The 26,638-nt window shown below is 41.9% G+C and overlaps 1 protein-coding gene across 1 annotated transcript in view; it reads right to left on the reverse strand.

Annotated features, from left to right (window-relative positions):
- The window catches only part of RAVER2 (ribonucleoprotein, PTB binding 2), a 150,149-nt gene extending 123,754 nt beyond the window's left edge, over positions 1-26,395 (reverse strand). Inside the window, exon 1 of the mRNA XM_052637256.1 lies at positions 26,171-26,395. Coding sequence (XP_052493216.1) covers positions 26,171-26,395 — 225 coding nt within the window. The remainder of the gene's footprint in view (positions 1-26,170) is intronic.
- Positions 26,396-26,638: the final 243 nt, after the last annotated feature.

The raw sequence follows: 26,638 nt of genomic DNA on the forward strand, positions 1-26,638 counted from the left end.
AGCCAAGGTTACCGAGGCCTAGAGAAGGAACTTGTACAGACAATAGGTAATGAATCTGGGATTCAAACACAATTTGACAGACTTTAGAGCAAACACACTGAACTACTATACTAAATCTTAAGTATCAGTGATCCAAAAATAAAATCTACGAACTATTCATTTCCATCACGTTTCTAACGTTTACTACATCACTAACCTCCTAACCTTAGAGCAGAGATCAGGGTTAAGAACAAAGTCTGGGAGATAAAAGCAACAATTTTACTTTTTGACAGATAGACGTCTGAACGCATCACTCTCTTGTTTAAATATTTCAATGGACTCTCGTTTTCTTTAAAATAAAATTCAAATTCTCTTAAATCACTTACAATCATCTGGTCCTGCTTCATGTGCTAGCCTTAGATTGAATCACTACCCTTCTCAAACTCTGTGTATTGCTATGAATATTCCTCACACCTCTCTTTGGCTCCCTTCCCCTAGTTTATTTCTCTCTCCCTGGGTTTCAACTTTAATGAATTTCTCTAAGAAGCCTTTCTGAATCTGTCAAGTGTGGAGTAGATATCCTTCCTCTATGCTCTCACAGCATTTTTTACTTTTCCCATCACAACACTCGTAGCACCCATCATCTGTATTTTCAGTTCAGTTCAGTTCAGTTCAGTTGCTCAATCGTGTCCGACTCTTTGCGACCCCATGAATCACAGCACGCCAGGCCTCCCTGTCCATCACCAACTCCCGGAGTTCACTCAGACTCACATCCATCGAGTCCGTGATGCCATTCAGCCATCTCATCCTCTGTCATCCCCTTCTTCTCCTGCCCCCAATCCCTCCCAGCATCAGAGTCTTTTCCAATGAGTCAACTGTTCGCATGAGGTGGCCAAAGTACTGGAGTTTCAGCTTTAGCATCATTCCTTCCAAAGAAATCCCAGGGCTGATCTCCTTCAGAATAGACTGGTTGGATCTCCTTGCAGTCCAAGGGACTCTCAAGAGTCTTCTCCAACACCACAGTTCAAAAGCATCAATTCTTCGGCGCTCAGCCTTCTTCACAGTCCAACTCTCACATCCATACATGACCACTGGAAAAACCATAGCCTTGACTAGATGGACCTTAGTCGGCAAAGTAATGTCTCTGCTTTCGAATATGCTATCTAGGTTGGTTATAACTTTTCTTCCAAGGAGTAACCGTCTTTTAATTTCATGGCTGCAGTCACCACCTGCAGTGATTTTGGAGCCCCCCAAAAATAAAGTCTGACACTGTTTCCACTGGTTCCCCATCTATTTCCCATGAAGCGATGGGACCGGATGCCATGATCTTCGTTTTCTGAATGTTGAGCTTTAAGCCAACTTTTCACTCTCCTCTTTCACTTTCATCAAGAGGCTTTTGAGTTCCTCTTCACTTTCTGCCATAAGGGTGGTGTCATCTGCATATCTGAGGTTATTGATATTTCTCCCGGCAATCTTGATTCCAGCTTGTGCTTATATACCTGAATCTCCCTTAGATTGCAGGCTTAGTAAATAGCAAATACCATGCATCTGACCTTGTTCGTAAAAAGGTCTCCAACATCTAGCAAAAAGCAGACTTTGAATATTTAAATGCATATTTGTTTCTACATATCATCTTTATCAACTCCAATACAGTATTATTTTCTGAGATTATTTTACAATCTAAACATAAGCCAATACATTTAAAGTGCTCAAAAATTACTCTTTACATTAACCTAATACATAGCTCACTTCTTTAAAAGAAAATATTTGATCCACCTTCTAAAGCAATGAAAATGAAAACAAAAATAAACAAATGGGACCTAATTAAACTTAAAAGCTCTTGCACAGCAAAGGAAATCATAAACAAGACAAAAAGCCAACCCTCAGGATGAGAGAAAATATTTGCAAACGAAGCAACAAAGGACTAGTCTCCAAAAGACACAAACAGCCCATGCAGCTCAATATCAGAAAAACAACCCAATCAAAAAACAGGCAGAAGACCTCAACTGACATCTCTCCAAAGAAGACATATAGATGAAAAGATGCTCAATATCACTAATTATTGCTGCTGCTGCTAAGTCGCTTCAGTCATGTCCGACTCTGTGCAACCCCATAGATAGCAGCCCACCAGGCTCTCCCTGGGATTCTCCAGGCAAGAACACTGGAGTGGGTTGCCATTGCCCGGGAAATGTAAATCAAAACTACAATGAGGTTATCAATTCACACCAGTCAGAACGGCTATTATCAAAAAATCTACGAACAATAAGTGCTGGAGAGGATGTAGAGAAAAGGGAACCCTCTTACACGCTGGTGGGAATGTACGTTGATATAGCTACTGTGGAGAATAGTATGGAGGTTCCTTGAAAAACTAAACATAGCACTACCATATGACCCAGCAATCCCACTACTGGGCATATACCTTGAGAGAATCATAATTCCAAGGGACATGTGCACCCCAATGCTCACTGCCGCACTAGTCACAACAGCCAGGACAAGCAATCAACCTAAATGTCCAGTGACAGATGAACAGTTAAATAAGGTGTGGTACATACATACAATGGAGTCCAACTCTGCAACCCCATGGACTACAGCCCACCAGGGATCTCTGTCCATGGAATTTTCCAGGCAAGAATACTGGAGCAGGTTGCCATTTCCTTCACCAGGGGATCTTTCCAACCCAGGGATCAAATCCAGGTCTCCTGTATTGCAGATTCTTTACTGTCTGAGTCATTACTCAGTCACTAAAAGGAACAAAAGAGGGTCATTTGTAAAGACATGGATGGGCCTAGAGTCTGTCATATAGAGTGAAGTCAGAAAGAGAAAAACAAATACTGTGTTAACACATGTGTGTGGAATATAGAAAAATGGTACAGATGAACCTATTTCCAAGCCAGGAATAGAGACCCAGACATATGGACATAAGGGAAACAGTAGGGGTGGGACGAATTGGGAGATTGAGATTGACATATATATACCACCACTTAGTTGGAAGTTGCTATAAAGCTCAGGAAGCTCAGTTAGGTGCACCTGAGGCAGGGGTTGGGTGATGTGCCCTGGAAAGAAGTCCAAGAGGGGATATAGGTATGCATATGGCTGAGTTACTTGATCGTACAACGGAAACTAACACAACACTGTAAAGCAATTATATTGCATTTAAGAAAAGTTCTGAGCAAAAAGAAAAAATAAACTGCTCAAAAAAATTACTCTCTTTACACTAACCTAATACATAACTTACTTCTTTAAAAGATAATATTTATATACCTCAAATTAATGAATATTATATATCTAGCAATAAGAGGCAGAGAAGGCAATGGCAACCCACTCCAGTACTCTTGCCTGGAAAATCCCATGGACAGCGGAGCCTGGTAGGCTGCAGTCCATGGGGTCGCTAGGAGTCGGACACGACTGAGTGACTTCACTTTCACTTTCATGCATTGGTGAGGGAAATGGCAACCCACTCCAGTATTCTTGCCTGGAGGATCCCAGGGACGGAGGAGACTGGTGGGCTGCCATCTATGGGGTCGCACAGAGTCGGACACGACTGAAGCAACTTAGCAGCAGCAGCAGCAGCAGCAATTAGAGGTTCTCCATGAGCAGTTCTTGCTTACAGACATCCCCAAGAGATAGATTTAGATAACCAAAGAAAATTTCTTTATTTTCCCAAAGAAAAACCATACAGAAATCACAATTTCCTCTTCTCTGACACAAGTGTTTTTCTTTCAAACATCACCTCGATGTATGACTAATTATCACAAATTAAATTGTTTAAAAATAACCCCCATTTGTTATCTCTCAGTTCTGTAGGTCAAAAGTTCTGGCAGGCTCAAATGAATTCTCCGAGTCTCTCAAGGCCAAAATCAAGGTCTTAGGCAGGCTGAGCTCTTATCTGGAAGCTCTAAGGAAGAATGCACTTCCACTCATGAAGGCAGTTAGCAGAATTCAGTTTCTTGCAGTTGTTGAACTGAAGCCCCCATTTTCTTGCTGGTTGTCAGTTGGGGACCACACTCAACCTCTAGAAGACGGCTCTAAAATCCTTGTATGTAGATCCCTCCATCTTCAAACCCAGCAACAATGCATCAAATCCTTCCTGTGCTTCAAATCATCTGACTTTTCCCTCTGGTAACTGCTGCAGAAAATTCTGCTTTTAAAGGACTAGTATAATCAGATATGGCTCACCTGGATAATCTCCCTTCTGATAATCCCAGATCAACTGAGTAATAACCTTAATTAGATCTGCAAAAATTCTCTTGTCATGTATGTAACAATCACACGTGACACCTTAGTAGGCGAAACTCAAGAATATACGAGCGTATGTATTACGCACATAGTCACAGTCTCATGGACTAGAAATCTCGGGGGGCTATTTCTAAATTCTGTGCACAACAATCACTAACAATAGATAACACTGTACCCTTGGGCTTCCCTGGTGGCTCAGTGGTAAAGAACCAGCCTGCCAATGCAGGAGACGCATGTTCAATCCCTGGGTCAGGAAGATCCCCTGGAGATGGAAATGGCAACCCACTCCAGTAATTTTGCCTGGGAAATCTCACAGACAGAGGAGACTGGTGGGTTACAGTCCATGGGGTCACAAAAGAGTCAGACATGACTTAACAACTAAACAACAACTGTCCTTTAAACATACTTTACAAAAACTATCTTATTTAATACCTCAGGTTTCAGAGCTCAAGCAGGGTGAGAAGGACACCTGCCCAGAAGGGAAACCCGGCACAGAGTGTCAAGAACTCAGGCAAGGTGAGGAGGCCTTCTGGCCAGAGGAACAGCCCAGTGCAGGAAGAAGGAGCTTAAATTGGATGAGGCAGGTATCTGCATGGAAGAGGAGACAGTTTCCTCACAGCGGTGATGGGAGATTACTTACTCACAGGAGAATTGTTCAAATAAGTAAATATGTTAAGGACAATGAACAGCAAGTTTCTCACTGTCAGAAAAAGAAGGAATATGGATTGGGAGAGAGCTAGCGAGAAATCCATTATGTTAGACTACAATCTGATACATCAGTGTTATCTCATTACTCTCGATAAAGGTGGAAATGTATGTGTGTACATAATACATGCTGCTGCTGCTGCTAAGTTGCTTCAGTCGTGTCCGACTCTATGCGACCCCATAGACGGCAGCCCACCAGGCTCCCCCATCCCTGGGATTCTCCAGGCAAGAACACTGGAGTGGGTTGCCATTTCCCTCTCTAATGCATGAAAGTGAAAAGAGAAAGTGAAGTCACTCAGTCGTGTCTGACTCTTAGCGACCCCATGGACTGCAGCCTACTAGGGTCCTCCGTCCATGGGACTTTCCAGGCAAGAGTACTGGAGTGGGTTGCCATTGCCTTCTCTGACATAATAAATATGCCCGTACATTCTTGAGCTTTGCCTACTAAGAGCAATTGACAGCAGTGACATCTCAAAGGCAATGAGTACATCTAGCTCCCAGATCCTGGCTTCCTAACATCATTTCCCCTAAATAAAAACTAGGCTTTGCAATGGCCATCGAGACAGCCACCACAAAATATCATAGGCAACAGAAACTTACCTTCCTCACAATTCTGAAAGCTAGAACTCCAAGATCAAGGTTCTAGTTGGTTTGGCTTCTGCTGAGCTCTTCTCTCTGGTGTGTACATGGCCACCTCCTCACTGTGTCCTCCCATAGCCTTTCCTTGGTGATTGCACTCATTGGGGTAGGGCTGGGGGTGAGGCACACAGCAGAAAGAGAGCTCTCTGGTGTCTTTTCTTCAATGACAATTATCAAGCCCCCATCTTTATGACTTCCTTTAAATTTAATTACTTCCACAAAGACCCCAGCCATACTGGCACTTAGGGCTTCAACACATGAGTTTGGGGGGACACAATCTTAATGAAATGGATGATTCAAGGGCGAAAGCAGTGGTCCCAAATCTTTTTGGCACCAGGGACCGGTTTTATGGAAGACAATTTTTCCACAGAGCAGGCAGGGGGTGGGGATGGTTTGGGGATGATTACAGCACATTAAATTTATTGTGCTCCTATAAGCATCCAATGCCGCCACTGATCTAACAGGAGGCGGAGCTCTGGTGGTTTGGGGAGCGATCTGAAGCGGCTGTAAACACAGATAAAGTTCACCTCCTGCCATGTGGCCAAGTTTCTAACAGGCCACAGAGCAGTACCAGCCCACAGCCTCTGGGTTTGAGACCCTGGGCTAAAGCACAGAAAGTAAAGCTACAACACCTTACCATGTCAAAAACAGAGGAACCGCTCAGTGAATGACAGAGACATGTTAAAAGCATATCAGACCAAGAGACAAGATATAGAAGCAACCGAAGTGTCCATGAAAAGATGAATGGGTAAAAAAGATACTGTATATGTACACACAATGGAATATTAGCTTAAAATAATGATTAATAATTAGTTTACAATAATGGTAAAAACAATGAAATTTTGCCATTTGTACAACATACTTGGACCTGGAAGGTATTATCCTTAGTGAAAATTGGACAGAGAAAGGTAAATACTGTATTATCACTTACATGTGGAATTCAAAAAATAAAATAAAATAAGAAATGAATATAACAAAACAGAAACAGATTTACTGATATAGAGAACATACTAGTGGTTACCCAGGGGGAGAGATATGGGTGCAAGGGTGCAAGAGACAGGGGTAGGGGATGAAGAGGTACAAAGCAGCATGTATTAAATAAGCAAGATATAAGGATGTAATATATGACACAGGGAATACAGCTAGAATATAGCTAATATTTCATTACTTTAATTGCACTATAATCTATAAAAATACTGAATCACTATGTTGTACACTTGAAACTAACATAACATTGCAAATCAACTATATAATTTTTTAAAAAAAGGACCCGTTCCTTAAGTGTGAGAACCGAATTAGTGACTTGTTTCCAAAGAACAGTGAACAGGAAAAAAAAAAAAGAATGTTTACAGTGGCGGCTGGGAGGAGACATCCCTTGTCTGAGGTCAGGGGCGCTGGGAGAAGCCACCTCACACCCGAGGCCAGGGGCAGTGACCCTGAGGAGCCACCCTGAGCCCGAGGCCAGGGCCGGCGGCCGGAAGGAGCAACCAGAGGAGCAGTGGCTGTGAAGGTACAGGAGGGCCTAGAGGAGCTATCCCACGTTGAAGGTCAGGAACGGCGGAGGTAAGGAGATACCCCTCGTCCAAGGTAAGGAGCAGCTGCTGTGCTTTGCTGGAGCAGCCGTGAAGAGATACCCCACACCCAAGGTAAGAGAAACCCAAGTAAGATGGTAGGTGCTGCAGAGGGCATCAGAGGGCAGACACACTGAAACCATAATCACAGAAAACTAGTCAATTTAATCACACTAGGACCACAGCCTTGTCTAACTCAATGAAACCAAGTCATGTCTGCGGGACAACCCAAGAGGGGTGGGTCATGTCTGACAGAATGTGGTCCACTGGAGAAGGGAATGGCAAGCCACTTCAGTATTCTTGCCTTGAGAACTCCATGAACAGTATGAAAAGGCAAAATTAGAGGATACCGAAAGAGGAACTCCCCAGGTCATTAGGTGCCCAATATGCTACTGGAGATCAGTGGAGAAATAACTCCAGAAAGAATGAAGGGATGGAGCCAAAGCAAAAACAATACCCAGTTGTGGATATGACTGGTGATAGAAGCAAGATCCGATGCTGTAAAGAGCAATATTGCATAGGAACCTGGAATGTCAGGTCCATGAATCAAGGCAAATTGGAAGTGGTCAAACAAGAGATGGCAAGGGTGAACGTTGACATTCTAGGAATCAGCGAACTAAAATGGACTGGAATGGGTGAATTTAACTCAGATGACCATTACATCTACTACTGCGAGCAGGAATTCCTTAGAAGAAATGGAGTAGCCATCATGGTCAACAAAAGAGCCTGAAATGCAGTACTTGGATGCAATCTCAAAAACGACAGAATGATCTCTGTTCGTTTCCAAGGCAAATCATTCAATGTCACAGTTATCCAAGTCTATGCCCCAACCAGTAACGCTGAAGAAACTGAAGTTGAACAGTTTTATGAAGACCTACAAGACCTTTTAGAACTAACACCCACAAAAGATGTCCTTTTCATTATAGGGGACTGGAATGCAAAAGTAGGAAGTCAAGAAACACCTGGAGTAACAGGCAAATTTGGCCTTGGAATGCGGAATGAAGCAGGGCAAAGACTAACAGAGTTTTGCCAAGAAAATGCACTGGTCATAGCAAACACCCTCTTCCAACAACACAAGAGAAGACTCTACACATGGACATCACCAGATGGTCAACACCGAAATCAGATTGATTATATCCTTTGCAGTCAAAGATGGAGAAGCTCTATACAGGCAACAAAAACGAGACCAGGAGCTGACGGTGGCTCAGATCATGAACTCCTTATTACCAGATTCAGACTCAAATTAAAGAAAATAGGGAAAACCACTAGACCATTCAGGTATGACCTAAATCAAATCCCTTATGATTATACAGTGGAAGTGAGAAATAGATTTAAGGGCCTAGATCTGATAGATAGAGTGCCTGATGAACTATGGAATGAGGTTCGTGACATTGTACAGGAGACACGGATCAAGACCATCCCCATGGAAAAGAAATGCAAAAAAGCAAAATGGCTGTCTGGGGAGGCCTTACAAATAGCTGTGAAAAGAAGAGAAGTGAAAAGCAAAGGAGAAAAGGAAAGACATAAGCATCTGAATGCAGAGTTCCAAAGAATAGCAAGAAGAGATAAGAAGGCCTTCCTCAGAGATCAATGCAAAGAAATAGAGGAAAAGAACAGAACGGGAAAGACTAGAGATCTCTTCAAGAAAATTAGAGATACCAAGGGAACATTTCATGCAAAGATGGGCTTGATAAAGGACAGAAATGGTATGGCCCTAACAGAAGCAGAAGATATTAAGAAGAGGTGGCAAGAATACACAGAAGAACTGTACAAAAAAGATCTTCACGACCTAGAGAATCATGATGATGTGATCACTGATCTAGAGCCAGACATCCTGGAATGTGAAGTCAAGTGGGCCTTAGAAAGCATCGCTACGAACAAAGCTAGTAGAGGTGACGGGATTCCGATTGAGCTGTTTCAAATCCTGAAAGATGATGCTGTGAAAGTGCTGCACTCAATATGCCAGCACATTTGGAAAACTCAGCAGTGGCCACAGGACTGCAAAAGGTCAGTTTTCATTCCAATCCCAAAGAAAGGCAATGCCAAAGAATGCTCAAACTACCACACAATTGCACTCATCTCACATGCTAGTAAAGGAATGCTCAAAATTCTCCAAGCCAGGCTTCAGCAGTACATGAACCGTGAACTCCCTGATGTTCAAGCTGGTTTTAGAAAAGGCAGAGGAACCAGAGATCAAATTGCCAACATCCGCTGGATCATGGAAAAAGCAAGAGAGTTCCAGAAAAACATCTATTTCTGCTTTATTGACTATGCCAAAGCCTTTGTGTGGATCACAATAAACTGTGGAAAATTCTGAGAGAGATGGGAATACCAGACCACCTGACCTGCCTCTTGAGAAACCTATATGCAGGTCAGGAAGCAACAGTTAGAACTGGACGTGGAACAACAGACTGGTTCCAAATAGGAAAAGGAGTACGTCAAGGCTGTATATTGTCACCCTGCTTATTTAACTTATATGCAGAGTACATCATGAGAAACGCTGAACTGGAAGAAACACAAGCTGGAATCAAGATTGCCAGGAGAAATATCAATAACCTCAGATATGCAGATGACACCAACCTTATGGCAGAAAGTAAAGAAGAGCTAAAAAGCCTCTTGATGAAAGTGAAAGAGGAGAGCGAAAAAGTTGGCTTAAAGCTCAACATTCAGAAAACAAAGATCATGGCATCCGGTCCCATCACTTCATGGGAAATAGATGGGGAAACAGTGTCAGACTTTATTTTTGGGGGCTCCAAAATCACAGCAGATGGTGACTGCAGCCATGAAATTAAAAGACTCTTACTCCTTGGAAGAAAAGTTATGACCAACCTAGATAGTATATTCAAAAGCAGAGACATTACTTTGCCGACTAAGGTCCGTCTAGTCAAGGCTATGGTTTTTCCTGTTGTCATGGATGGATGTGAGAGTTGGACTGTGAAGAAAGCTGAGCACCGAAGAACTGATGCTTTTGAACTGTGGTGTTGGAGAGTCCCTTGGACTGCAAAGAGATCCAACCAGTCCATTCTGAAGAACACCCCTGGGATTTCTTTGGAAGGAATGATGCTAAAGCTGAAGCTCCAGTACTTTGGCCACCTCATGCGAAGAGTTGACTCACTGGAAAAGACACCAATGCTGGGAGGGATTGGGGGCAGGAGGAGAAGGGGACAGCCAAAGATGAGATGGCTGGATGGCATCACGGACTTGATGGATGTGAGTCTGAGTGAACTCCGGGAGATGGTGATCCACAGGGAGGCCTGGCGTGATGCAATTCACGGGGTCGCAGAGTCGGACACGACTGAGCGACTGAACTGAACTGAACTGAACTGATCAAGGTTAACATCACCAGTAGAAGTCATGTTGATCCCATGTACCCCATCAAACCACATGATCAGAAGTGGACTTCACCTCTGTGGAATTCTTCCCCAAATTCCATAACCCTGATAAGATGATTTATACAAACCCAAGGTGAAGGGCATTCTAAAAAATTTCTGACCAAATATCAAGCCATGAGAAACAAAGAAAAGACTAAGAAGCAGGTGCATAATGGAGACTAAGGAGATGTGATAACTGAATGTGGTACCCTGCATTGTAACCTGCAACAGGAAAAGGACATAAGTGAAAAAACAAATGAAATCCAAGCAAAGTCTATAGTTCAGTTAATAATAATGGACCAATGTCACTTCCTTAGTCTTGACTAGTTTACCTTGATTACAAGATTTGACATTAAGGAAAGTTGGGTAGAGAATATATGGGAACTCCATGTACTACCCTTATAACTATTTCTGTAAATCAAAAAATATTCCAATATGAAAAGTTTATTTAAAAAAGGAAATAGGAGCCAGCTTAAAGAAGCTCCCACTGTCCAAATGTAAAACAATTAAGGCATAAAAGTAAGTAATGAGAGTAATAGAAAATAACTCACTGAACAACATAGGAAACCAAGAGTTTACTTTTGATAGAAAGTAATAAATTAATAAATTGAACACCAGAAAGGGAATTAAGGCATACCTCAGAGATACTGTAAGTTTGGTTCCAGATCACTCAATAAAGTGAATATCCAACGTGAGACACATTTTTTTGTGCCTTCCCAGTGCATAAGAAAGTTATGTTTACACTATACTGCCATATATTAAGTGTGCAGTAGCATTGTCTTAAAACAGCACATAATTTAAAAATACTTAACCGTAGAAAATTCTGAAAGAGATGGGAATACCAGACCACCTGACCTGCCTCTTGAGAAACCTGTATGCAAGCAGGAAGCAACAGTTAGAACTGGACATGGAACAACAGACTGGTTCCAAATAGGAAAAGGAGTACATCAAGGCTGTATATTGTCACCCTGCTTATTTAACTTATATGCAGAGTACATCATGAGAAACGCTGGGCTGGAGGAAGTACAAGCTGGAATCAAGATTGCCGGGAGAAATATCAATCACCTCAGATATGCAGATAACACCACCCTTATGGCAGAAAGTGAATAAGAACTAAAGAGCCTCTTGATGAAAGTGAAAGAGGAGAGTGAAAAGTTGGCTTAAAGCTCAACATTCAGAAAACGAAGATCATGGCATCCAGTCCTATTACTTCATGGAAAATAGATGGGGAAACAGTGAGAGACTTTATTTTTCTGGGCTCCAAAGTCACTGCTGATGGTGACTGCAGCCATGAAATTAAAAGATGCTTACTCCTTGGAAAGAAAGTTATGACCAACCTAGAGAGCATATTAAAAAAAAGAGACATTACTTTGTCAACAAAGGTCCATCTAGTCAAGGCTATGATTTTTCCAGTGGTCATGTATGGATGTGAGAGTTGGATTGTGAAGAAAGCTGGGTGCCGAAGAATTGACGCTTTTGACCTGTGGTGTTGAAGAAGACTCTTGAGAGTCCCTTGGACTGCAAGGAGATCCAACCAGTCCATCCTAAAGGAGATCAGTCCTGGGTGTTCATTGGAAGGACTGATGTTGAAGCTAAAACTCCAATATTTTGGCCACCTGATGTGAAGAACTGACTCACTGGAAAAGACCCTGATGCTGGGAAAGACTGAAGGCAGGAGGAAAAGGGTACGACAGAGGATGAGATGGTTAGATGGCATCACCGACTCAATGGACATGAGTTTGGGTAAGCTCCAAGAGTTGGTGATGGACACAGAGGCCTGGTGTGCTCTGGTTCATGGGGTCACAAAGAGTGGGACACGACTGAGCAACTAAACTGAACTTGCTAAAAAAATTGCTATCCATCATCTGAGGCTTTAGCACATCATACTCTTTACAGTAGTGCCAAAGATCAGTGATCACAGTTCATCATCACAAATGTAACAATGAAAAAGTTGGAAACACTACAAAAATTGCCAAAATGTGATACAGAGACATGAAGTGAGCAAATACTGTTGGGAAAATGGTGCTGAGAGACTTGCTTTATAAACTTTCAATTTGTAAAGAAAATGCAGTATCTGTGAAGTGCTAATAAAGCAAAGCACACTAAGATGAGGCATGCCAGTTTTAATTGAGTTTTAACTGAAGTATGTCATCTCAAAATCCTTATTAATTACAAACAGAATTACAAATCTGCTTGTAGAAGCCCAGCAGATGCCACTTTTTAAAAAGTCAGAGGGATCAAGATAACTTTACCAACAATGGGAAAATTCTACAACATGTACCACCCTGTGATGTTTCTGCCAAGGCTACATAACATGAATCTAATTATGCAGAACTAATCTAATTATAAAGAATGTCCAAACAGAAGGACACTCTATAAAGTAACTGACCTGTAATCTTTGAAAGGGTTGAAACTGTAAAAAGACAAGTTATTTCAGACTGAAGACTAAAAGGACACAACTAAGTGCAATATGTGATTCTGAACTGGATCCTTTCACTATAAAAGATATTAATGGGAAAACAGGCAAAATTTAAACGTGATCTGAAGACTAGATGGTAGTGTTTTCAGTTTCATGGTTCAGTTCAGTTGTCCAGTCGTGTCCGACACTTTGCGACCCCATCGACTGCAGTACTCCCAGAGCCTACTCAAACTCATGTCCATCGAGTCAGTGATGCCATCCAACCGTCTCATCCTCTGTCGTTCCCTTCTCCTTCTGCCTTCAGTCTTTCCCAGCATCAGGGTCTTTTCCAATGAGTCAGTTCTTCGCATCAGGTGGCCAAAGTATTGGAGTTTCAGCTTCAACATCAGTCCTTCCAATGAATATTCAGGACTGATTTCCTTTAGGATGGACTGGTTGGATCTTCTTGCAGTTCAAGGAACTCTCGAGTCTTCTCCAATACTACAGTTCAAAAGCATCAATTCTTCAGCACTCAGCTTTATGGTCCAACTGGAAAGACTATAGCTTTGACAAGATGGACCTTTGTGGACAAAGTAGTGTCTCTGCTTTTTAATATACTGTCTAGGTTGGTCATAGCTTTTCTTCCAAAGAGCAAGAGTCTTTTAATTTCATGATTGCAGTCACCATCTGCAGTGATTTTGGAGCCGAAGAAAATAAAGTCTCTCACTGTTTCCATTGTTTCCCCATCTATTTACCATGAAGTGATGGGACTGGATGCCATGATCTTAGTTTTTTAAATGTTGAGTTTTAAGTCAACTTTTTCATGGTAGTTTCACAAAGTTTCACGGTAATGATGTGTTTATGCTGGGGAAAGTCCATATTTGTATGAAATACACAATAAAAGTCCTCAGGTTGATAGAAAGTAGGTCAGTACTCTCTCAAACAGTTCAGGAAAAATAAGTCCTTTGTACTTATAACTTTTCTGTAAGTTTGTGATTATTTCAAAATTTAAAACTTCCCAGATTCACATGTTCTTGTTTATTGCTGTTACTTCTATTCTAGATCAGGATGCAAAAAACTAACAAGATATAAAGTCAGAGAGATGGAGACTAATCTGAAATCAAAAGCAAGCAGCTGAACTTGAGGGTAATAGAAGATTCAAAGTTCAGGAAATAAAGGCAAGCTGGGAACTACAAGCAGATAATCACTATAGTGGCTTAAGGAAAAATATAAAAACTGATCGGCTAGGGTAAAGGAAGTGAGGTAGGGCTGGGTGAAAGGCGATGGCAGGAAAGAGGCAAAGAATATTTGTGCAAATACAGGCTCAGTTCAGTTGCTCAGTCATGTCTGACTCTTTGCGACCCCGTGAATTGCAGCACGCCAGGCCTCCCTGTCCATCACCAACTCCCAGAGTTCACCCAAACTCACATCCATCGAGTCAGCAAAGCCATCCAGCCATCTCATCCTCTGTCGTCCCCTTTTCCTCCTGCCCCCAATCCCTCCCAGCATCAGAGTCTTTTCCAATGAGTCAACTCTTCGTATGAGGTGGCCAAAGTACTGGAGTTCCAGCTTTAGCATCATTCCTTCCAAAGAAATCCCAGGGCTGATCTTCTTCAGAATGGACTGGTCGGATCTCCTTGCAGTCCAAGGGACTCTTGAGAGTCTTCTCCAACATCACAGTTCAAAAGCATCAATTCTTTGGCGCTCAGCTTTCTTCACAGTCCAACTCTCACATCCATACATAACTACTGGAAAAACCATAGCCTTGACTAGACAGACCTTTGTTGGCAAAGTAATGTCTCTGCTTTTGAATATGCTATCTAGGTTGGTCATAACTTTTCTTCCAAGGAGCAAGTGTCTTTTAATTTCATGGCTGCAATCACCATCTGCTGTGATTTTGGAGCCCCCAAAAATAAAGTCTGACACTGTTTCCACTGTTTCCCCATCTATTTCCCATGAAGTAATGGAACCAGATGCCATGATCTTCGTTTTCTGAATGTTGAGCTTTAAGCCAACTTTTTCACCCTCCTCTTTCACTTTCATCAAGAGTCTTGAGTTCCTCTTCACTTTCTGCCATAAGAGTGGTGTCATCTGCATATCTGAGGTTATTGATATTTCTCCCGGCAGTCTTGATTCCAGCTTGTTTCTTCCAGTTCAGCGTTTCTCATGATGTACTCTGCATATAAGTTAAATAAGCAGGGTGACAATATACAGCCTTGACGTACGCCTTTTCCTATTTGGAACCAGTCTATTGTTTCATGTCCTGTTCTAACTGCTGCTTCCTGACCTGCATATAGGTTTCTCAAGAGGCAGGTCAGGTGGTCTGGTATTCCCATCTCTTTCAGAATTTTCCCCAGTTTATTGTTATCCACACAGTCAAAGGCTTTGGCATAGTCAATAAAGCAGAAATAGATGTGCTTCTGGAACTCTCTTCTGCAATTCTAATGCTATTTTGGTAACAAAGGTTTAACAGAAAGCTTCAGACTCACAAAGCATATGTACAAGCATAAGGATGAAGGAAATCTAAAGATAATGATGGTAAATAAGCTCAAAATTAAGCATCAAATGCCTAGAAAACAAATTTAGGGACACACAATAAGTTAGGACTCAGAAATCTAACAAAGAAAAAATTTATCATAGCAATAGTTACTGTGAGTAGTCTTGATATGTTTTTAAAAGAGAAACCTTTGCATCCACACATGTTAAGTGGGAAATAATACATTAGAGTATCAAAATTCTGAACATCTACTCTGTGCCAGGCATACTATGTAAAATGTTAGTAACACTGCATAACCAGAGAACAATGATCACTGACATCAAACATTAAGTGATAGGTGACTTTCTTAGAAAGAAAATTAAGAAGCCTGATATATTTCTTGCCCAGAAAGAGGATTGTGCCACCTATGCATAAATGTGGCCCACAGAAGTTTCTGCTGAAAACTTTTCTCAAGAAGCAACTTTGGACCTGTTCTAGTGGTCCATACTCAGGTGAAGTCCCAAAAACATGATCAAAATTATAACAGTGTGGGAAGGTGTTCCTCAATCTAGGTATAAAATCTCCCAGAATGAGATCAGAGGCAAATCGCAAGAGATCCACAGCACCTTTAAATCACATGCAGATTTCTATGTGCCTGTGAACATTAGAGGGGATTCCCCAATAGCTCAGTTGATAAAGATGCAGGAGACCCCGGTTCAATTACTGGGTTGGGAAGACCTGCTGGAGAAGGGATAGGCTACCCACTCCAGTATTCTTGGGCTTCCCTTGTGGCTCAGATGGTAAAGAATCCGCCTGCAATGCAGGAGACCCCGGTTCAATCCCTGCATTGGGAAAATCCCCTGGAGAAGGGAAAGGCTACCCACTCCAGTATTCTGACCTGGAGAATTCCATGGACTGTATAAGTCCATGGGGTCACAAAGAGTCCAACACGAGTGAGCAATCTGCCCATGAACGTTAGAACTTTTCCTGAGAGAGGGTTTACAGCTTTCAACCTATTCAGAAGCCATAAACAGTTGACTGATAGAATAATTATATGTGAATGGAGTTCACTGCCAAAAGAGCTAACACAATCTTACAATGCAAAATGTGTTCATCTTACAAACTAATCCTGAAAGCCTGCCATGTGCCAGACACATTAACAGAAGCATAGCATTTTAGAACAAAGAGGTGGGTAGTCTCCTTCTGTTTTAAACTTCCCTTGGAACAATGTGTCAGCTTCTAGGTTAAACACTGGTGACACCGAGGTAAATATTACATAACCCCTGTCCTTTGAAACACTTAGGATCTACTGTATGTATGGGAATTACAATCATAACACAGTGTGGGTTAAGAATATAATTTTGGAATCAAAAAGACATTAGCTTTTCTCCACTCTACCAATAAGCTGAATGACTGCACAGACTGCTTGACATTAATTTTGCATCTCTGTTTCCCTATCAATAAAATGAGCATTAAAAAATTCTGATCTTACAGCCTTGAAAAAAGGATTAAACACAATGCAAAAGCAGCACAGTGCCTAGCAACAGTTGTTTAGTTGCTAAATCCTGTCCAACTCTTGTGCCACCCCACGGACTGTAGCCCTCCAGTCTCCTCTGTCCACGGGATTCTCCAGGCAAGAATACTTGAGTGGGTTGCCATTACTTCTGCAGGGGATACCAACCCAGGGATTGAATCCACATCTTTACCACTGCGCCACAACAGGCCTCCAATAAACAAAGGTTATTATCAAGGAGATCTCAGCTATACTCAACTCTGAGTGCCACATTTTAAGAGATCCAACAACAAAATGATAGTCGTGTGTGTGTTTAGAGAAAAATAAACCAGACGGTGAGGCAACTCAGACTCATGTTCTAAATCGAGTGGTTTGAAGGAAGCAAGATTATAAGTTAAAAAAGAGAATACCATAATTTCTCCATGCTACTAGAGGAGAAAAGTTGGATCAAGAAATCAAAATTTCAGGGAAATAGATTTTATATATTTAATATAAAAAAGACATTTATAACAACAAAAGCTGTCTGAAAATGGAGCAGGATATCTTACAAAGAAGTGATTTCTTTGAGACTAAACGTGTTAAAAATGTGCTGGAATCCATGTGTTTAGGACCCTGCAAATCGTATTCATGCAATGCAGGAGACCCGAGTTCAATCCTTCGGTCGGGAAGATCCCCTGGAAAAGGGCACGGCAACCCACTCCAGTATTCTTGCCTGGAGAATTCCATGGACAGAAGAGTCTGGTGGGCTACAGTTTATGGCGTTGTGAAGAGCCAGACAAGACCGAGCAACTAACACACTATTCAACAAAAGGGTGAGATAAAATGTCTTCTGCCATCCTTTCCACTAAGGTTCCATGGTTTTTAAATTAAAATTCTATATTATTTAGGATACTATTGGTTGTAATAACATAAGATCCACTTGGGAAAAGAAATGTTATGACAAACCTAGATAGCATATTAAAAAGCAGAGACATCACTTTGTCAGCAAATTGTCAACAAAGGTCCGTATAGTCAAAGCCATGCTTTTTTCCAGTAGTCCTATATGGATGTGAGAGTTGGACCATAAAGAAGGCTGAACACCAAAGAAATGATGCTTTCCAACTGTGGTGCTGGAGAAGCCTTTTAAGAGTCCTTAGACAGCAAGGAGATGAAACCAGTCAATCCTAAGGGAAATTAACTCTGAATATTCTTTGGAAGGACTAATACTGAAGCCCCAATACTTTGGTCACCTGATGTGAATAGCTGACTCATTGAAAAAGACCCTGATATGCTGGGAAAGATTGAGGGCAGGAGAAGGGAAGTTAGACTCTTACATAACTAAGAAATTCAAAGGTAGGTCAAGTTTTAGACACAGTTTGACCAGGGTTCTAGCTCAGCTTCTCTACTCTTTTTCCTTCTTTCTTTCTTTTCAGGTCAATTCTCCTTTGTCCTCATAATGTCAGCTGAATCAGAGCAATGAGTCTCTGCATTCATATTCCATGCAAAGAAAGAGTCACTTACCTTAACAACCAAAGTCCTAAGCTTCTTTATTATACCAGGCTGAAATAATCACCATGGCCAAGGGACTCCCCTGTGCTGACTGGCGTAGGTCCAGGTTATTGCCCATCCTTTAAACAATTACAATGGCAAAGCAAAGAATTCTGTTCATTGGTTATGTCACTTGCACAGATGGGGACAGAGAGCAAACCAAGTCAAATTACATCACTAAACAAGGGAGGGGTACGTCCTCAGAGAAAGATCTGGGCGCTATTAGGAAAAACAAGAAGAAAAACGGAGACTGAGAAGGTAGGCAACAGCATCAGGGTCTGAGCAAGAAACAGATGGCACACTCAAAACCTAAGTAGCTGGAGAGAATTTTTGAAAGAGACTATCTTTAAGAGTTCACAGAAAGCCCATGGTTAGCAACAGTCAGTCCGCTATAACCCCCAGGCCTAATTAGGCAAGGGGAGTGATTACAACCACCCAGGTAGCCTAGTTGAATAAAAATGAGAGTCGCTCAGTCGTGTCTGACTCCTTGCGACCCCATGGACTATACAGTCCATGGAATTCTCCAGGCCAGAATACTGGAGTGGGTTGCCATTTGCTTCTCCAGGGGATCTTCCCAACCCAGGGATTGAACCCAGGTCTCCCACATTGCAGGCGGATTCTTTACCAGCTGAGCCACCTCTAGTTGCATGTAGAGACCCACTGGAAAGAAACTGTGACCTCTGAAAGAGGAAACAACCAAGCCCCAGGTAACCTGGAAGATAGGGAACTGGCTGAATAAATGCCTCACTCTTTCTCTCCTCCACCCTTTGATCTCCCACTAGAGGTTTGGCCAAATGCAATCGGAAACCAGAGAATGAGAGAGCCCTGTTAGTGCAACCCACAGCAAAGTCAGCCTCCAAGGACACAAAGCAGGTGATAAGGGTGGAGAAAGGTCTGGAGACACAAGTGGAAGACATTCGGTATAGCAACCAAGGACGGTCTTCTGCAGATAATCATGAGCCAAAATTGATAATACACACACGTGTTCTAAGTGGTCTGATCTTCCCACTTCTCATAAGTAACCTCACTGAACACTATCCCCTGTGAGTAAGACAACTGCTTCTTAGGCAAACAAAGTAAAAACACACCCAGGATTTCTAATAAGCAATTATAGATCTTTAAATTTATAGATGATTTGGTTCTCTGTATTTATATTTTAATATCCTTTCATTAGCCTGTTCTAGCTGGGCTAAGCACAAAGCTTATTGCCCACAGATGAAACATGAGCCCTGGAGACCCTTAAGGGTTACTGGCTGTAACACAGGGACAGTGAGTGCAAATAGAAGAATCAAGAGACAAAACTCAGGGGGTTAGTAACCCTGTTAGCAGCAACAGCCTTTGATTGGAGTTGATCTCATTTAAGGCTCCCCTGATCTTCTGAATCTTATTTATTTAAAGAACAGTTCCCTTAAATGCAGGCCCTTCTTGAGCATCTCACATAAGACACAGGTGCGCCCATCAATGACTGGAAACTGGAAGTCTCTGCTCCAGCACAAAGCTAACCAGATATTATTGTACTATTTAGAGTAATCTTACACTTTAGAAGCATCATAGCTTAAGTAAATGTTAAAATGCTAACCAGCAAAGCTAAATACCACCTACTATATCCCTTCTATGGGAAAACACGTTGCAAGTCCAAAATTAACTTATAAGCATAACTCATTCATTAATTAGGGAATGGTCTATAAATCACCTGAAACTTCTCTAGATTGCTCATTAACACTCAGCATTGTGATGCTAACCACAAAGCACTCCTCTTCTCAAATGTGTTTTTAGAGCAAGAATAAGCATTGCTGAAACACTTTTTAAGAATTTCTGCCAAGAAATTCACTGAGCCAGTGGTGTCCCAGAAATGTAGAAATATATTCTTTTAGCAGCTTTCAGTGTCCCTGTTACACTGGGACACAGGAAATATGTAGAACCCCTAAGTCAATTGTGATTACACTAAAAAAAGAAAATGCGATAGGTAACTTCTAAGTAGTAGAAACCACTATACTAAGAAAAGTAACTTTTGAAGTGAGTAAAATGACATCCTCAGTAAGAAAAAGAATGATTTTATAATGTAAAAACATCCTGGTATTGTCAGGAAAAAGTGATGAATTAACAGCCCCAGCTTAAAACGAGGCAATAATTACTGAATATATTGTTAGAGAAAACAAATAAGGTATATTTTTAAATCCCACAGTTAAAGAACACAAAGTATGTGAGAAAACTCTATTGGTTTCTGACTAACATAAAAAACAAGGTGGGAATAAATAGCATTTAAGGAGAAAATCACCCAGTTTCCTACATTTGGTGGTTTGTTATTCTAAAAAAGTGCTGTTTTCAAATGGGCCTCCATGAATTAACCATCAAGCTTCTCAATTGACTACCATAATAGAGCACTTTGAAATCAAAGTTCAGTTCAGTTGCTCAGCTGTTTCTGACTCTTTGTGACCCCATGGACACCAGCACACCAGGCTTTCCTGTCCATCACCAACTCCTGGAGCTTGCTCAAACTCATGTCTTTCTAGTCGGTGATGCCATCCAACCATCTCATCCTCTGTCATCCCCTGCTTCTCCTGCCCTCAATCTTTCCCAGCATAAGGGTCTTTTCAGATGAGTCAGTTCTTCACATCAGGTGGCCAAAGTATTGGAGTTTCAGCTTCAGCATCAGTCCTTCCAATGAATATTCAGAACTGATTTCCTTTAGGATGGACTGGTTGGATCTCCTTGCAGTCCAAGGGACTCTCAAGAGTCTTCTCCAACACCACAGTTCAAAAGCATCAATTCTTTGGCACTCAGCTTTCTTTATGGTCCAACCCTCGTATCTATACATGACTACTGGAAACACTATAGCTTTGACTAGACGGACTTTTGTTGACAAAGTAATGTCTCTGCTTTTTAATATGCTGTCTAGGTTGGTCATAGCTTTTCTTTCAAGAAGCAAATGTCTTTTAATTTCATCGCTGCAATCACCACCTGCAGTGATTTTGGAGCCCAAGAAAATAAAGTCTCTCACTGTTTCCATTTTTCCCCCTTCTATTTGCCACGAAATGAAAGTCACTAATATCCAAAGTGAGACAACAGAGTGTTTTTTCTATTTACCAATCCGGGCTATTATTCAAGTACTTCACATTTTCTAATTACACAATGTCTTTCAGATTTTAAAATAAATACAACAAAGACAAAATACACACAGATGATAGGGAAGAAAGAAACCTGAGTGAACTCAAACAATACAGGAAATAAATACCACTGTTTCTCCATTTTGAAACCCTAGTAACAATGCTACTGAACCAGAATCAGGTTAATCATAAAATATACACAATTTTTAGAAATACAGTTTAAAAGTCCATGTTTTAGGGCACTACCTTAACTAATCAAAATTCTAAAGTCAGAGTTGCAAAAGACTATTCATACGTATAGACATACACATACACACAATGGCTACAGTGAATAAGAACCAGTGTTCACAGCATCATTATTATTCATTATAAATAATGATAGTAATTATTGTAAATATTAGTCATAATAAATCAATCACTACAATTACATTCCAAAACACATACATTCAAAGACATAACTATAAATATCATATCACAGTGGCATGGAGTACTCAGGGACTGAGGTAGCTCTAAAAAATTAGAGTTGAATCCAGGGCAGGACCAATAAAAAAATGAGACTAGAAACGTAGGCAGGGGCCAAGTCACATAAAGCTAGAGCCTTACATTTCTATCCTAGTATGTCATGCTTCTCAAGTGATGTCTGAATACTCCACGGTAATACCAGAGTATGGAAAATCACAGGATAAAGACAGTGGCTCTTCCTTAAGTGTCAAGTTTATGAAAAAAAGATCTCGAGGGAAGTTAACTGAGTTTAACTCATTGTTTTTATATTAAATCCAACTTTACTAGAACATAAAATCAATGTGAATTTTTCAGACAGAACATGAAGCTTCAAAGGAATTTCGCTCTTGCAGTAGGCTAATTCAGGTTCACTGTTCCTTACAAATTGAGGAAAAGAGACAAATAATGGAGAATTGAAGGAAAGTTTGAGAATCAGTGTTGGGAACGGGAAGGGGGAGCCAAAGATTTGTTGTTGTTTTAATAGGAGAGTGACATGGTCAGATCTGTGCTTTGGGACGCTCTCTCAGGGAAATGGAACAGGATGGGCTAAAACATAGACGATAGCACAGTAATGAGAGTAGGCAATAAACAGAAAAGTTGCAAACTTGTGCAAGAAATGAAAAGGATATGAACCAGAGTTGAAGCTATGAGAACACAGAGGGCTGTGAGGACTCCAGAAAGCATACAATGGTCACCAGGCAGCACCTGACTGATGGCGGTAACTATTCTTTTGAGAACTTATTAGTTCTCAATGTGCTCCTTTTTTTAGAGCAAGTATTTCTACTACTGTAAGGTATTTGATATTTGTACCTTTAAAAGCTTGAACTTAAAAATAACATTTATGTCTTCTAATCATAGGAACAGTATAGCTGTGGGATGGTATTGTAAATCTCTTATACCCAAAATTAAACAAAATATGAGTAAGATTTAAGAAAACTATGTTTAATTAAGAAAATGTCCACGTTTTCAAAATGTTAAGAAGAAATCATTGGGCTCCTACTGATCAATCACCAATACAGCATTTCTAGAAACATGACTATACAGTTTGAGAACTCAAGTTAGGAATGACTTTGATCCTTAATGTGATATTACCAAATAAATGAATGAATCAACATAGTTTCTCCTAGAACAGAACAATAATTTGAGCATTTAAAATATCTCATTACTTAGAAACTGGACAAAAAGTGGTCTTTTAACTATTTTTAACCATATTAGTCATTTTATAAGGAATAAATAGGAGTTTATCTAGGTGATACTGGCTAAACAATACAAAATAAAATTAAACTTAATCCTTCACTAGTAAGTTGACAGTAAAATGCAGCCACTAGGTAAAATCAGAATTAGAATGGCACCCCACTCCAGTACTCTTGCCTGGAAAATCCCATGGATGGAGGAGCCTGGTGGGCTGCAGACCATGGGGTCGCTAAAGAGTTGGAAACGACTGAGCGACTTCACTTTCACTTTTCTCTTTCATGCATTGGAGAAGGAAACGGCAACCCACTCCAGTGTTCTTGCCTGGAGAATCCCAGGGATGGGGGAGCCTGGTGGGCTGCCGTCTATGGGGTCGCGCAGAGTAGGACACGACTGAAGTAACTTAGCAATAGGAAATAAAACATAAAATATTTGCAGAACACATTCATGGAAATATTCCAGCTTGAGAAGTAGATCAAGTAAATGTTAATTTTATTGCACTAGTAAGAAAAGCAATTCTTACCTTTAAATATTTTGAAGAAAAGTATCTTTTAATTGCTTTTAAAAATTAGCATATTTGGCCTACTCTACTTATTTACGTAACACAGACCATTGATAGTTATGATTGTTATCAGAAAACCTAGGAACAGTACAAGTACTGAAGACAATAAAAAAACACTACTCAAACAAATGTTATCTGTAATCTAACACTGACCTGTTTAAATTTTAAAACTGGATTATCAGAAATACTTAAAATATTTCATTATAGAAATGATCATACAAAAAATAAAGACTAGGACAAGTCTGGGAACCAGTATTTGGGTGCTAATAACGGTTTGTTTTGTTGCTTACAGATGAAACTCCTCAGTTCTCAAAAAATTTGGCATAAAAATTAACTTAACATAAAAATTTAAGATACTTTACTTGTCAGTAAAAGATCCATCTACATATACAGATCTTATACCAGTTTCATTTGATAATTTATGCTTACTACCTTATCGTTGTTGTTGGGTCACAAGTCAAGCCCAATTCTTTGCAACTCCATGAATTGCAGCACGCCAGGGTTCCCTGTCCCTCACTTTCTCCCAGAGTTAGCTCAAATTTCATCTATCTTACAGGAAATCCTAAAATTGAGATTACACATAAATTCATAACTGAGGGAGACTATCTCAAAAATATAAATCCGAGTAATTTTCATAAAACCTCTCTCCATCACTAACAAGTAATTAACTATTCCTTTTATTGGACTCTGATATATTTTTTCCAAGCCTCTTAAGATGGGAGATGAGAAAGATACCAACAGCAAAGGAAAAATAGAAATTCCTAAAATTTATGGTCCAAATATTTTTAGAATTAATGCAAAGAAATGTGATAGCAAAAGTAGCTGACATTCTACAAAGGAAATCAAGACACTCCCCGCTCTTCTAGATTACCTACACATAAAACTATTCCTTCAATTTTGTTTTTTTTTAAATGCCATCTGCCTTTTCCAAGCCTCCCTCTTTCTGAGCTCACTTGCTATCCTCTCTTTGCGTGGGCACGGGAAAGTTGCTTCAATGAAATCAGTCCATTGCAGTTGTCCTTACAGCATTACAAAACATTACCCGCCTGAGGGGAAGTGGACAATAATGGAAAGAGTTGAAAGAGGGATGAGATGTACAAATACTGACAGAGACTTTTTTACATTGCTTTTTTGAAACAAAATGTCCCTTCATGCATATGGGTTACAAGGTTACATGCTCACATTTATTGTGAATGGCTACGTAAGATCTAATTACAAAGCAGCCAGGCACTGGTCTCATTATTTAACGGATCTCATGGAAGAACCGCTGCAATTATCAATCAGCAGCCTCCCCCCCCCGCCCCCGCCCCCGGAATACCATGCATCCCAGTAAAGGAGGGAGGTACACTAACTGCCTCAAATCTGCAACCACTAGGACAGCCCACCCTCCCCATCTCCACAAAACATAGAAATTCTAGCTAAACGTTAAATATACGTCAACATCTAGACAATTAAGAAACCCTGAACAGTCTAAAGAAATTCGGGGTTTTTTTGGTTTAAAAAAAAATGCACACATGAAAAGATAGATAGTATTTCACGTTAACAGTGGTTATCTTTACGTATCAAACATACAGGTGATTTCTATCCCACTCCCACCCTCCGTTGCGCTTCTTCGTGTTTTCTAGTTTTCTTACAAGGAGCAAATGAGCCTGTTAATTTGGCAATCCAGGAGGCGGAGGCCGGGGGGGCGGGGTGGTGGTAAAGTCAATTAGATGTAGAGCTTAAAGCAACAGTTAATTTGGTTCAAAGACGCAGAGAAACCTATCTTGAAACCTTCTCGGAGTCAGTAAGACGGCAGCAAGTCTCCCCAGAGCGCTGCGATAACCTCTGTTACCAGGGTCTTAGCAACTGAGGGGACAGAGTTGTTTCATACAAACTCGGGCAAGTGCTCCAAACAGCAGCAAAACTCACTCCTAGCTCTCCCGTGACCCCGCCCCCCATGGCACACCCAGGTCCCGAGGACCCTGCGGGACCCTTCGCCCGTCTCAACGTGCTCCCAAAGCCTTGGTTTCCGCCCCCTCCCAACCCAAACTGTGCTCTGCAGCCCACCGCCACTCTCCTTCATCTACTCCGCCAAACCCTTCCCGCGACACACGATCCTGGAACCGGCCGGACTTACAGACAGCGCTCCGGGTTCCCGTGACCTTGGAGAAGCCCCTTCGCCTCTCTGAGCCTCAGTTTCTTAACGTGCCTCCCTCGCGGGGCGACCGCGGGCTCAGAAACCGGGGGCTCTGCAAAAGCCACGGACAGTGCTCGTAACTCGGCACGACCCCTCCTCCCCCGGACCGCTCGCAGACGCCGGGCACTAGCCTGGACACCTAAGGGGCAGCTCTGCTCTGCATCTGCTGCGCCGGAGCCCCCGGGGACGCGTCGCCTCGCAGCCCGTCCCCGTACCTGGCAGCTGCTGTCCTGGGGCAGGTTCTTCACCAGGATTTTTCTGCGGTTGCTAAGCTCCCGGCGCATCCGCTGCAGCCGCGAGGCGACCTCCTCCGGGTGCAGCGCCGCGGGTACGGGGCCCCGGGCGTCGTCGCGCGCTTCGGAGAAGGGGCTCGGCCCGCGCGGCCCCGGCCCCGGCGCCGCCGCGCCCCCTTCGCCGCCGCCGTCTCCCGCCGCCGCCATCTTCCCGGGCGCCCCGCGGCTGCGGGCTCCTCGGAGGCTCGAGGGGAAGGGAGAGAGCGAGCGGGAGGAGGCCCGGGCGGGGGCGAGGCGGGCCGAGGCCGCAGAGCCGGCCCAGCCGCGCGGAGGGAGGGAGAAGGGGGATGGAGGCGGCGCCGCAGCCAGCAGCCGGCGGGCGGGAAGAGGAAACCTGAGCGCCGAGGAGGAGCCCAGAACCACCTCGCGGGAACCTCCCCTCGGGCCGCG

This window comes from Budorcas taxicolor, chromosome 3, assembly GCF_023091745.1.
Source record: "Budorcas taxicolor isolate Tak-1 chromosome 3, Takin1.1, whole genome shotgun sequence".
NCBI lineage: Eukaryota > Metazoa > Chordata > Mammalia > Artiodactyla > Bovidae > Budorcas > Budorcas taxicolor.